The sequence below is a fragment of the Manis pentadactyla genome, chromosome 3, assembly GCF_030020395.1.
Source record: "Manis pentadactyla isolate mManPen7 chromosome 3, mManPen7.hap1, whole genome shotgun sequence".
NCBI lineage: Eukaryota > Metazoa > Chordata > Mammalia > Pholidota > Manidae > Manis > Manis pentadactyla.
The window spans coordinates 204,025,622-204,040,290 of NC_080021.1; the positions used below are offsets into that span (position 1 = coordinate 204,025,622).

General features: G+C 44.4%; 1 protein-coding gene across 1 annotated transcript in view; it reads left to right on the plus strand.

The window, feature by feature from the left end:
- PAPPA (pappalysin 1) overlaps nt 1-14,669 on the plus strand; it is a 230,765-nt gene that overhangs the window by 61,075 nt on the left and 155,021 nt on the right. The window contains exons 5-6 of the mRNA XM_036915515.2: nt 2,694-2,886; nt 9,180-9,301. Coding sequence (XP_036771410.1) covers nt 2,694-2,886; nt 9,180-9,301 — 315 coding nt within the window. The remainder of the gene's footprint in view (nt 1-2,693; nt 2,887-9,179; nt 9,302-14,669) is intronic.

Here is a 14,669-nt window from a genome sequence, read left to right on the forward strand (position 1 = left end):
AGAAGGAAATATACATTATTTATGGGGAAAAGGGCAAACAAATCAGTGTATATGCTGCTTTTCTTGTCAATCTTGATAAATGTGTTATGTGCTGTAGTTCATTGAATCCTTACAACAACTCTATGCGGTGAGGCTCAATTAAATGTCCCCAATTTATACAGGAGGGACTGGGGTTTTAGAGTTACTTCCTTCTTTTGGATATGATTGATTCAGATTGTATTCTGCGCCCATGTCTTAATGTGTACAGCCATTCCCCTATTCATAAACAGATGTGTTATTTCTAATATTTTTACTGTTATGAATGATGCTTCAAAAAACATCCCTGAACATATATTCTCCCCGTGTTTGTTCATGAATATCTACCTATTGGTTTCCTAAATGTGCTATTGCTAGCTCAGAGAGAATGACCATTTTACATAGGATTTCTCTCCTGCATCCAGTTTTCCAACACTCCCACACACAGGTGTGCGCACACACAGAGGCACTACTCCCAACCTTGAGGCAGGAAGCATTTATCATGGCTCTTGGTGCTCCATTCCCCTTAACCCTTTGACATGTCCTGGGGTGAGCACTCTTGTTATCATCATCATCGCTTTACAGATGGGGAAACTGAGGCACTGAGGACATGAATTCACTTGCCCATTTGACTCCAGATCCTTCATGCACAAATCTAACTATATGTATGTATGGCCATACCTCCTTAGCAATCATCCTTTCTCCTGCCTCTAAACTATTCAGTGGCTTTTTCAAGGCTTTAGGATGCAGTGCAAAGATCATATTAACAAAGAAAAATGTACCTGATTATGTGGCCCTTCTTAGATTGAGATGTTTGGACTCTGTTCTCCAGGCAGTCAGGAGCCATAGAATGTTTGGTCGGAGTTACATGGTGGCATCTGGGCTTCAGAGATTTACGCAACTAGTCACTCCTTTACAGGGCTTTCTAAGGGACACCAGGCTCTTCTGCTTCCTCCAGATGTATGACAGAATGCGGGAAAGGAGACTGTCAAAAAATTACTAGGGGAATCAGAGGCAGCTTCTGTGTATAACCTCTTTGCACCCCTGTCCCTTCCCCAAGCTGGATTCTCAAGGTCACATCCTACTGCCCAGCACCTGCCCGAACTTATTTTCTGTTTGTTTGATAAGGGGAAGTGAGTTTATGCTGCAGAATTCCCAGTGGCAGGTTTATTTTAAGATCTGGTGAGCCCCGTGCTCCTCTGTCTGGGGCCCAGCTGCAGAAATCCTGACCAGGCAGACACCTCTGGGAAGTGGTGTTTTGGGAAACCAAGCCAAAACAATGCCTTGCACTGGCCCTGGGACAGCTGAATAAAGCCACTGGAGGGAGGGATGGGAGGCAATCTTCTTCCCTGGGAGGCGGGCCTTGGGTCACGGCCTTCAGTCCACGTAGAAAAGAGAACAGAGCTGAAGGTCATTAGATCTAAAGACATTTAAGAGACTGCATTCCAGCCCACTCAGACGCAGGCTTGACTCCTATTTATCAAGCACCTGCAGGATACTTTACCCATACAGGGTCTCACTTACACTCAGAAAAAAGTTCTCATATTGATATGAAACATGGCCTTGGGGTCGACACTGCTTCAATTAGAATCTCCAATCTGTCTCTAGCTCTGCGATCTTAAAAAAGTTGTTTGACCTCTCTCAAACTCAAATTTCCTCCTCTGTAAAATGGAGAAAACCATAGTATTTAGTCTAAAAAGAGTGGGAGGGTTAAACATGTCAGGGCACAGTGCACCATGCCTAGCTCACCCTGAGCACGCAATAAATGTCCCAGTGACAGTATGGTGCGGAAGGTGTCTGTCCGCATCCCGCCAGCAGGGGTACGGGGCCGGGCTGTTCTCAGGGCAGCATGAGTCTCCAACTTGTGCTCACTGCACAGGACACCACGCCCTGAGGTCTGCAGACCCCTCTCCTGCAGCCGCTCAGCTGTCTTTTCCAGTCTTAGCCATGGGGGCTGCTTCAAAAGCCTTCCTGGGGTCACCCTGCTTCCCCAGCATACTGTCTTCTGTTCTCCGTTGTCAGCATCGTAGACTTTAACAGCCTTATAATCACCTTGACACATACAACAAACTGCCCTTCACTCTATAACTAGACTAGAAACGCCTCAAGGGCAGGAACATTGTAAGTTTCAGCTTTCCATGGCCCTTGGCACAGAGTAAAGAATATGTCATAGATGCTCAGAAAGTTTGTTTGAAGGACAATATCACTGCTCAGTACACAGCAGAATTAATGAATGAGTGGATAAGTAAATATGAATAAGTGAATGAGTGAGTGAGTAAACAAGTAAATGAATGAATGAGAGACATTGAATGCATGGGGATGGAGAGATGGAATAGGGGATGTGTGGCTGACCAATCTGGGGATTTGGGGCCCATGGAAAGCAGCTTGTGTTGTCTTTGTCCTTAGCCATGACCTCTGAGCTGCTCCTTCTCCAGTCTCAGACTTATTTTTTCAGTTCCATCCACCCTCCCCTTCCTCCTGTTCCCCCTCACCTGTCTCCAGAAGTGATGACTACACTAATTTGTTCACAGACCATTAACTCTTGAGCACTGGAAGTAGCCAGCCCTGAGTTGGCAAGGGCTGGGGTGCTGGCTCTCCAGCCGCCAGGAGACGTCATAATTCTCTCGCATGCCCGCCCGTGCAGCCAGTTCCTTATCTCTCCTTCTGCCCACTTGCAGATGACGACTGCACTGACTCCTTCACGCCCAATCAAGTCGCCAGAATGCACTGTTACCTGGACCTGGTGTACCAGAGCTGGCAGCCCTCCAGGAAGCCGGCGCCTGTCGCCCTTGCTCCCCAGATTGTGGGCCACACGACCGACTCTGTGATGCTGGAGTGGTTCCCGCCCATCGATGGCCACTTCTTTGAAAGGTGAGTGTGGCCTGGGGAGTGTTGATCCCTCTCTCTCTCCTGCCAAGAAGAGGGAAACTGGGAAGGGAAGTCACCCCAGAGAGGGATTTGCTGTGTTCCTTGTCCCTGCTGTTGCTCAGTGGGCACCCCACCACCTAAGCACAGTGGCTGGGCCTTATGGGTGCAGCGTGAGTTTGGGAGTCAGGGAGTAAGTGAATGATCGAAAGCAGTTTCTGTGCATTAAATAAATACCATCTGGTCATTGGAAACCTGTTAGAGGTTTAATTGTTAGGGAATGAGATATGTCTATTACATAGTGCTCTCAGTTTCAATTAATATGTTTCTAATAACCTATGGTTAGTACTTGAGGCTCATACAACAAATAAATGAATGATTGTCTAGCTTTATTTTATTATTAAAAACCTGGAAAACCTCTATTGCCAGAACTTCCTCTGGGATGGTAGTACTGGTCTCGTCTGTGTGAGCAGGAGGTAGAATTGCCTCTGGTTAATGGGCAAATACCTTCATATGCACATTGTACATTTGTATTATATGTGTGCATATGTGTACATTCATACATTATACATGAATGAACATGCATATGTAATATGTATCATTACAATCTTTGTGCCCAGTGTTTCTTTGTATAACTGAAGGTAGAACTTTTAGAAGACCAGGGAGTGACACACTGAGGCATAGGCATAGGATGCCTCAGTTCTGCTCCCCTGCCTGTCACTTACTAGCTGTGTGGCCCTGCGCGAGTCATGTTCCTTCTCTGAGTCTTATTTTCCTCCCATGAAAAGTGGGTCTAATGATACCTCAGTGGCTTAAAGGTGGAAACTTGGATCACATGGTCTCTTATGGTACCTTTTTAGCATCGAGAGCCCGTGAGGAGCTCAAACTTGAAGGGAACCAAATTTTATAGGGTCGTGAGAACAGACTAAGATACTGACATATATTTTGGAACTTGGCTGTAATTTAGGGCTAATTTTGTACATTACCAGCCCTGTCCTGAGGGCCACTTATCCAATATTGATGGTGGAGAAAATAATAACCAGCTGATGATTAATTAATATTACTCCGTGGTGGTGGTAGCTGCCCTGTTTCCCACGCTTACCTTTTGCTGGATGCTGTAATAAATGCTTCATATACTGAGACTCATTTGCTCTCTCCAGTGACTCCATACAAGGGGAAGTCATGTTCCTCATTTGCTGGATAAGGCAAGAATTGGAGCTCAAATTGGCTTGGAGATTTGACCAGGAGCCCTTGGAAGGTGGTAGGAGCCAGGCTGTGACTCATATTTTGCACGTCTTGTTGCTGACTCCCGTGTAATTTCATTAAGTCCTTTCAAAACTTGAGTTGTGAAGGAGGTGTTCATAAGAGCACCCTCCCCTCAAAAGAGCAACAAAAGGTGGCAAGGAGCTCTTGCATACGAGTGTGCATAGGTATGTGTGCGTGTGTGTGTTTTGTATGCAGGTATAAAAAATATATTAGATCATTTGTAGGCACTGCATTAAATTTGGCTCTAACTTTCCACCCTGCTGTCAGTCCCTGAATCTAGAACCTTCATTTGGCAGCTGCATGAATGTAACTATGGGGGATGGAAACACACTCCCTAGGATCTCTGTAGAAACCCCCCCTTTCCTGCCCCAGCCACCCTCACTGGGAGCTCAGAGCTGGGTTTGGGAAACCTCATGTGACACATCAGAGCAGGTTTTCCAGCAGCCCATGGATTGATTTATTTTTTCTGTAGCAGTGAGAAGTCTCAGACTTTTGGTCAAGCCTTGGCCTCGATTCCACTTAAAAATGGAAGTTTTGTAAATGCAGCTTCCTGTGTATGTATTCAATTTGTATTTCATAAAGCAGTTATTGTCTATTAAATAAATACCATCTGATTGTTGGAAACCTATTGGAGAGTTAATTGTTGTGTAATGAGATATGTCTCTACTACATAGTGCCCTCAGTTTCAATCAATATGTTTTTAATAACCTATAGTCAGTTGGTACTTGAGGCTCACACAATAGCTATTCTGTTTAGTCTAAGATTTCATAACAGAGTTATCATATGTTAAATTAAAACTGACATTTTAGAAACATGTCTAATTAGGGTTAACAGCTACGTAGACCATAGTCTATAGCAAAAGGAAGTTGAGCCACAAGTTCAATAAATTGTAAAGAAACGGAGCTATCACTCTCCCATATGCAGTTTATATTCATACAAACAGGCTTAGCACAAAGTGCACAAGCTTTGATGTCAGGTTGTCAGTGTCGCCTTCTCAGCTTCACCCTCACTCCTAGTCTCTGGGACCTCGGGTGAGTCATCTCACCTCTCTGATCCTTTCTGACCCTCTGAGTCTTCTTCCATAACAAGGGGCTAACTGCGCCTACCTCACCTGGCTTTTGTGGGGAACTCAACAAGATGATATCTAGGATATGCCTAGCACACACACACTGTATGTTCGAGCAGTATCAGTTCCCATCTTGCACAGCTTTCCAGAGCTGTTTGGCTACTTGAAAATTCTCTTTCCCTGCAAAATCTCTGGTGTTTTCCACTACATCCATCAATGCCAACCTCTCGCCCCTGGGTATCCTCATGTCCTCCTGCTGTTCCTCACATCTGTGGTCTAAGAGAATACAGGGGTTTTCCTTAAAAAAACACATCCAGATCCTCCCACAGCCTGTGTCCTCACACATGGGCAACTGAATAAATAATTCACGGCCACCCCTGGCTTTTCTAACTCCTTTATTTTTATCTGTCTTGCAAACATGTGTTGACTGGATGGTTTCAGTTATTTGAACAATGGCTTGTGGTGTATTGGAAAGAGTGCTGGACTGGGAGTCAAGAGATCTGGGTCTGAAATCCTTGTGACCTATCCATTTCCTCTCCCGCCTCAGTTTTCTGATCTATACCAAAGGGGAGCTAGCCTTTCTCAACCAATGTTCCTCTTCCAAATCTCAGAACACAGAGCATGACTTGAGGAACTAGTTTCTCAGTTTTCCCAAGGGTGGTACATAACTAGTGCCATTCTAGATATACAGGAGAGAAGTTATTCATGATATACAGTGCATACCTTAGTGAAGCAATGTCCAGGGGGATTCTGCAATAATGGAAATGTCCTATATATGCACCGAGGAACTGAATATCTAAATTTATTAAATTTTATCTAATTTAAAGTAGACACATGTGGCTTGTATGTGCTTGGACAGCACAAACTTAGAGCTTTAAGCTTTGATTCTTATGGGACTTGCATTAGAAAGATGGTCTCTTCCAGTGTTAGCATCTGTACGTCTATGATTTTAGTGTGTGTGTGTGTGTGTGTAGATTCAGGTGCCCATAAAAATCAAATTAATGTCAAAGGCAAGAAACACATATACTTCCTGGAGGTATAGCATACTGCCTGATTTTGGTAAGGTCCATACTGACTCTGTGACTTTCCAAACTATGACCTTGGCATGAGTAGTTTGTATTCATGATCTTCAGTTCCCTAATCTATAAAATGGGAACATTACCATCATACCCAGAATTACACCATTGCTTTTAGTTGCTGATTTTGCTCTTACTTTGCTCTTGGTGCCCACATCCATTCTTCATTCAGCATTCAGACTGACCTTTTAAAAATGTGAATTAGAGCATGTCACTGCATGCCTTACAACCCTGCAGTGGCTTCCCATTACTTTTATGTACAATCTACATGTGGTCTACAGGACCTTCCCATGACCTGGCTCTTTCCTACTTGCCCAACTGCCTCTCTTACTGCTCTTTCCTTCACTTTTGATTGCCTCAGGACCCCTATAGACCAAACCCTCTTTTCCTGCCTAGGTCCTTTATATTGAGACTGCACCAGGAAAACTTCACATCCACTCTCTTTGTCATCCTTCAGATTTGACCATAAATGACATCTCCTCACTAAGGTTTCCCTTGACCGCTCTGATCTTAACCCAGTCCCCGCCCCCATTATTCTCTTCCACATTATCCATTTCCTTTCCTTCTAAAACTTAACTGAATCTGTAATTTTATGTCTGTTTGCCTGTTTGTTAAAGGTCTGTTGCCTCCACTGGACTGCAGGCTCTGTGAGGGCAAATACCACATCTAATTTATTGACCAATGGATGATCAATGTACAGTGCTAGCAGCAGAGCTTGTTCAATAACTATCTATTGAATAAATAAATGAAACAAAGAATGAACATGTGAATCAGTGAATGGGCGTGAGGGAATGCCCTTGGTGGAACTCTGTGCAAATAAGGCACACTTACTGTCAGGTGCATGATGGTTTATTCACTCATCAAAGTATTCATTGGGAACCTAGGATGTGTCAAAACCTAGGTTCCTAGGAACTGAGGAAGTACATGTGATTATATGTGTATCATCTAAAACAAAGCATCTGAAGAAATTAAAAGAAAGGCTCAATGGCCATTAAGGTCAGTGTGGTTCCTGATTCCATCTCGGGAAGTTTGTAATCTCATTGTCGTCAAAGCCAGTCATGTGACTGAGCTGCTATGTGCGGATTGTGGTCATCGTAATGGAACTCTGCTCTCCAGAGTGGTGCTGAGGAAGTCTCTCTCTCCACTCCTCGTTCCCTGCCTACAAGTATATTTGTATAATGATTATTATTGTAATTCCAGGAGTAGTTCCTATGTATTAAAAATATATAGAAAATTCAGAAAACCAGAAGGAGTATGATTGTGTGTGGAGGTGGGGAGGGGGATGGAAATCATTCTGTGTTCCACCACCCAGAAATTACTGCCGACAATACTTTGTCACATTAAAGTTATCTTGACAGCATTGAGATGGGGCTATAGATTCAGTTTTGACTATAACTTCTTCACTTAGCATTATAGCTTATATATTTTCCTTGAAGTATTATAATCTTTTAAAATGTTTTTGTAATGACTACTTACCATTCCATTGAACAGCTTAACCTTAGGTTATTTGATCATTCTCCTATCACTGAATATTAGTGTTGATTGCAAAATTCTTACCTATGCATGGTTTCATATGTACAGTGATAAAGCTGAGGATGCAGAGTCTTCCATTTGAGGGTCTAAGTTAGGTTATTCATGAATATTAGCCCCATGTGTAAGTGACTCATTGATCTATCCTCCATCCATCCATCCATCTACTTATGTTAACCACCATATGGCAGATAATCAGGGGCAAGACTTGTCCAGATTGAGATTCAGGAATGAGCTCCCTGGCAGCTGTGTGGAGGAGGAATGGGTGGCACCCGTAGACTGGGATGCTCACAAACGTTCTTTTCCTTTTGCCATGTGAGCCCAGGGGCTACAGTGCTTCCCTGTGAAGGGAAAGCCCCTAGGGCTGGAGATCGGGCTCTTCCATGAATCTCTCAGGTCAGCATAGGATAGAGATTCTTCTAGGAATGATAAAAAAGGTATTGGCATGCCCACTACATCTTGACAAATACTGGATGGGACTGGGACACTGCTTGACACCCTTCCTTTCTAGTCCCTCTGCAGGGGTCACTCAGATTGGCAGTGTCACATCCACACTAGTACACGAGGAGAGGGTTCATTCCTCTCCCTTCAGCAACTGCCTCCTAAACAGATTCCAAGTCTGGTGAACCAGCAGGATCCCAGAGGCTGTTGTGGCTAAAGAGAGATTGAATCCAGACACATGAGACGTTAGATGGTTGGGGAAGCCACCATCATATTCCACTTCTGAGGCTGGTCCCTTTGAGGGATTAGCTTGCCCTTTAGAAAGCTGCTAAGATGAATTAGATGTCATGGTAAGGAAACTGTTTTTGTCTATTAAACCAAGGAGTGACTCATCCATCCCCAGAATGTCAGGGCTGGAAAGTGCTTAGGCGTCATCTGGGTCAGCCCAGTCATTTTCAGATGAAGGAACTGAACCATAACCATGCCTTCTTACCAGTTAATACCTAGGACACAGGCTGGCACCTGGCACATGGGAGGTACCTGAGAAATATTGTTAAGAGAATAAAATTTGAGGTCAAATGGGGTAACATTTCTTACAACCACACATCAAATCCTCAGCAGAGTCTTGGATGCCTGGTGAAATTGAAATCAGGGCAGGTAATAAGTCTTTGGCCTATTGGTTCTGTGCTGCTTGAAGTTAAAGAAGTAACCAGAACTCACAGAGGCCCACACAGTGTCCTTGCTGGGCCATGGGGAGGAATTTCAGGGAAGGTCATATTCTGGAAGGTTTGATAAGGACAAGGAGGGTAGCAGTAATATGGAATTGGGTTCACGGCCCGGTGCCTTTGGCCTAGTAGAGTCAGCAACTTATTCAACTGTTCCTAAGTCGGTGCATTTTCCTTCTTTCCTTGGCCTCCTAGAGAATTGGGATCAGCATGTGACCTTTGCCTGGAAGGGAGAATCCTGGTGCAATATGCCTTTAACGCCTCCTCCCCAATGCCCTGTGGTCCCTCCGGACACTGGAGTCCTCGGGAAGCAGAAGGTAAGCCGGCCTGAGAGCTCATTTGCAGGTTTGGTGTACAAAGAACAATTCTTCCAGTATAGATGGAGTTTTATGATTTGAATGGTCTTTCCCATGTATGACCTCATTTGATCTTAAGATCACCCTGCAAGACCAGTCTTTTTTTTCCCCAGCTTTATTGATCTATAACTGACATATAACTATGTATAAGTTTAAGGTGTCCAGCATGATGATTTGATATATATATATATATAGTGAAATGATTACTACAGTAAGGTTAGTTAACACATCTGTCATCTCACACTTTTTCTTTTCCTTTGGTGAAAACATTTAAGATCTACTCTCTAGCAATTTTCAAGTATACAATAAAGTATTGTTAATTATAATCACCATGCTGTACATTAGAATTCCAGAATTTATTCATATATAACTAGAAGTTTATACCCTTGACCCAGCAGGAAGGCCAGTATTCATGTATTGATTCAACACTTCTTTTGAGAGCCTGCACTGCCTGGGTATGTCATCCCACTTTGCATACAAGGAAACAGAGGTGCTGAAATATTAAACAAGTGCTCGTCACCACACACCCGATGACGGCAAGGGTGTGTGTGCGTGTGTGTGTGTGTTTACATATGCCTGCAGACCCTGACAGCCTATGGGTACAAACAAGGTCACCTTGGAATCAATATACATGTTTGGGACTTGAAGATATCGGTAGCCTTTAGTTCTTGTCTGGGATTCATTTATCAGCAAGTCTCTTGAGAGAACTTCATCACTGCTGCTAACGTGGGTTACACCCAAAACCAGACCCTTCCCCACTCAGGGGTGTCTCTCAGGCCTCCAAGGGGCCAGCAGTCTCTGCCATTCACTCCCGATCCACGAGGTTCTCTCTAGAATGAGCAATGCCTTTCAGCCAACACTTCATGGCACTGTCACTGGGCCCTGCCAACAGCTGCTTGAAACTTAGAGAATCTCGTGGAATGTCACCTGTTCCCTTTCCTTCTGCGATGTCTCTTTCTGTAGGCCTCAGATCTAGTCCCTGAGGCCAGGCTGGCAGAGCACCCACCCCCCCGACTTCTTCCATTCTTCTGTCTTGCCCTTACTTGCCCTCAGAGACATGCACTTCGAATGGCACCCCCATCCCTCTTGTGCCTATGGAGGCCAGCCCAGGCCAGCAGTTCCCGGTCGGGGGCCCCAATCTGTCCAAGGGAGCGGAACCTAATTCTGCCCTGAGGTTCAGTGAGAACTCCTCTGTTTTCTTTTATATTTTTACAAAAGAAGGCTGAAAAGAAAAAGCCAGAGATAGAATAAAGCAAGGGAGCAGGATCAGAGAGGAAAGTGAAGGAGAAAAATGGCAGCACTATACTTTATCTTCTAAAGTAGCTTAAAATAAAAATGAACGTCTAACTTGCAACTCTAAACAAATCCACCTGGAATGTAAAGCAAGAGGGGACATCTGGGAGAAACGCTCAGTGTGGCTTCATAGAATCACGAGCCCTCAGGCTGGGGCAGGACCCCTGGGGTCCTCCAGCCCCCAGATCCCGGCCAGCGTGGGAGTCCCCCTCATGTCCCTCTCACTGAGGCTGTCATAGCACCAAGCTCATTCCTTGGCCTTCATGTTCTAGCTGCATTTGTTAGAAAGTTCTTCCTGAAACCTGCAATCATGACTTTTCCACCCAAGCCAAACCCCTGTTGGGTTCTCAGAGAAGGAGGTGTGTGTATCCTCCGCCTGACAATACTTGTGTTAAGTGCAGAGGGTGACCCCATCTCATCTGTGACCACCGTAGGAACCGTGTGCCAGGTGCACGGGCAAGGCAGAGCTGACCTTTGAACAGGGGAGTCAAAGGTCATTGTGCGTGGTTCCCATCAGGTGTGATGAGGCCCTTGCGTATAGAAGTAGAGAGTACTGGGGACCAGCAAGAAGGGAACCTCACCCAGAACTGAGATGCAGGTGACCAGGAATGTACCCCACCAGTGAGCGGGGTGCATTTGAGAATGTGAAAGAAGTTTGGTGTGCTTCGAGGGCTGGTTTTCTTAGTGTGATCTGGAAGCTTATGAGGTTCCTGGAGACTTTTGAGGGTGTCCTCAAAATCCAAAATTATTTTCATAATCATACTATGACGTTGTTTGACTTTTTCATTCTCATTCTCTCCTGAGATTTACCGGACCTTTCCAGTGGCTTCATGAAATGTGCTGTTATTACTGTTCTGAGAGCTCATGAACATGTGCTTCTGTATTCTTCTATTTCACAGTTTCTCAGTTTTAATTTACAATACAGTGACTACTTATAGATATAACCCACATACACAGAAGCTCTTCAGTAATTCTGTAAGAGCTTAAATGGATTGGGAGTGTAAAGAGCAAGGTATGGGGTGGGGAGGTTCAACTAGTGGAGATGCATGATGATCCGGTGAGGACAGATTTTGACTCACGTTGAGGGCAGCGAGGAGGTGCCATGAGCCTCAGCAGGGAGCTGGGCTACACTGACATGTTCATGTTATAAAGTTTGCATGAGCGCCCTGTGCAAAGAGCCTGGGGCAGGAAAGGGAGCAGCTAGGTGGCTGTTGCAAGAATCCAGGAGAGGGATGGAGGTGGCCTGGAGGTGAGCAGCAGTGAGAATGGAGAGCAGTCATGGACTTGAGAGCTGTGTGGGGCTCTCCGCTGACACTTCTCTGGTGCAGATCATCTTGGTCTGTTCCACCAGTTGTGTGCACAAAGAAATTCCCAGATGTCTCCCCACACCTCCAGCCAGCCAAGCTGTCTGTTGGTCAAGTCTGTTCCTGGTTCGTCCCTGACCCTCTTAAAGCACGATGTGCAGAAGGATTTCAGCCAGAAATGCTGAGCCCCTGGTTCTCTGAGCTGACTCAGGCCTCCAAGGAAACCCAGCAGCCCTGGGTTTTCCTTCAGGATATGTAAATTTAGTACATAAAAGCCAGGAAAAGACACAGTTCTTTTTTTAGAGCATCCTATTACAGGCTCTGTGATCCATTTGGCTCAAACCCTTTTAATATCCTTGAAGAAATAAACTTTTCCATGAGCCAAACTCTGCAATTTATTTCTCAACTCATTTTCATCCTATTTATCTTTGCGTGTTTAAGTTTTTGGACTTCCCAAACTAACATAAAACTCCCAAAACCATGAGCAATGCCAGATACATCTTTGGGGTTGGGGAAAGAGCAAGGGGTGGGGGTGATGAAGAGGACTGAATCTTGGTCCAAACCTGGCCATCAGCGTAAACTGGGCCCTTGAGTAAGTCACTTAGCTTCTCAGACGATAGCATCTTACCCACAGAATAAATGTCCTTTCCAGCTCTAATATTCCATGGAGCTGTAAATTCTTTATTTAACCCCATACTAACAAGGTCGAATATTCTTCATTTAACATATATTTATTGCACATATGTTTCATTAACTCCATTCTATGAGCTTTAGGTAAATACAGTCACAGAAATTTTTGCCTTTGGCCACAAAAAGTGGTCATACTCAAAAGAAACCCTGTTGTACTACCTCTTGAGCAAAAACTATATTTCATAAGTGAATATTGGCTGAGACATTCCATACCATGGTATGCTTGTGGCCCAGGAATTCAATAGCTAGATCTGATCGACTCAAAATCCTAATTAAGATCACTTATGCAAGCATATAATGCATTGTAACTGATTTGTTTTCCATGAGGATTAATACATGCACTAGCTGTTTTCATTTTTTTCTTATTTGTGAGTCTTTTCCCCATTTTTCCACCCAGAATATTTCAGGTGTGCTGAAGTATTCATCTGGAAAAAACTTGGCACTGAATTTTTATGACTATATTTATGTCAACAGCTGCAGTGTCTATACACAAAGATATATAATAGGTGTCTATGGAGATCTTCATAAATGTAAATTTAAATCAGCATAAATATGTAAAGCTATATATCACACATGTGCCTCATTTCTAGTGGACACCTTGTATAAATGTGTGACTTTCATTTAGTTTGCCATATGTACGGAAGGATATGTATTAATAATGAAGTAACAGTACCTTGTACTTTTCTTCCTTCCCTCCTTCCTCCTTCCTTCCTTTCTCCCTGTCCTTTCCTTTTCTCAGCCCTTTTCCCTGCTGCCCCCGCCCCCAGCCAATCAATGTCCCAGCTGTGTCCATTTTGCCTCCTTAGGGCCCCTGATTTGTCCTCATCTCCTCTGATGTTCGCCCTGTCCAAGCCACAGTTGGGTATTGTCTGCACTAGTACAACTGTTTACTAGCTGGTTTCACTAGACTAGAAGCTCCCTGTCTGCAGAAACCCTTAGGGACTACCCCAACACTGGACACAGACCAGGCAATCAGTAACTATTCTATGGACGGATGGATGGATGATCAGACAGATGGATGTATGCACAGACAGATGGATAATATCGGTGACTCTAAACAGCAGTTTTTCTCAAAGACAACATTCATTTGTTTGCTTAACATTCTTTCGTGGCTCCACATCTCTTTCAGAATAAAGTTCAATTCCCTGAAAGTCATATACAAGACCCTTTATTATCTGGGTTCTACTTGCCAACCTCCTCGCTTGCTGCTCTTCCATCGCACTCAAAACCCTTGTCCTTGTAATTCACATTCTCTCTCAACGGTTCTCCTGGCTTCGAATACCTCCTACTCCCAAGCTTTTCCCTGTTAATTCCTCCTAATGTTTCAGAACAGAGCTAATACATTTGTGAGCATCTACTAAATATCTCATCCCATTTGGATTTTCTAGCAGCCCTGTGAAGGAGGTATCAGGACAGTAGGTGCCACAGTGAGAAGCTGTATAGCTGCTATTTTAACCCACCATTCATTGCTTCAAAGCTTGGCTCACTGCCTGGCTTTATATTCTACTCCCCGCTAGGGATTTACTTAACCATCGGAGTCTCAGTTTCCTCTTCTGTAAAATGAGTTTCGTAAGACCTGCCTCAAAGACATACTGCCAGGATGAAAAGAGCAGAGGCATGTAACATGCCTGGCACAGTGCCTCCCGCAGAGAGGAAGGACGGTCGGTTCACGGAGTCCCGTGTTATTCAAGGGACTGCTGTGTTGGTGATGGGTTGGACCCAGTGACCCTCAAAGTTCTTTTTTTTACACCTAAAAGTTTGTTTCTGACCAGAGAAGCACAAGCTTTGCTAAGATTTCTATTCCTGTTTACTTATTTGCGCATAATGACCATCCTCACCTTCCTGTCCTTTGGAAAGCATTTGGTCCCTCTGTTGGTTGACAAGAAGCCAGGAAGAAAGCCTGAGCCAAACAGATTTGTCATGTTTGCTCTCCTGTGGCTTCGTACCACTGACAGTCATTTTCTCCAAGGAAGGGAGAAAGATTGCTCCATCCCTTGCCAGTTCCAGGAGAAAGCCCATGGAGAGGGTGGAATGTTCCCCCA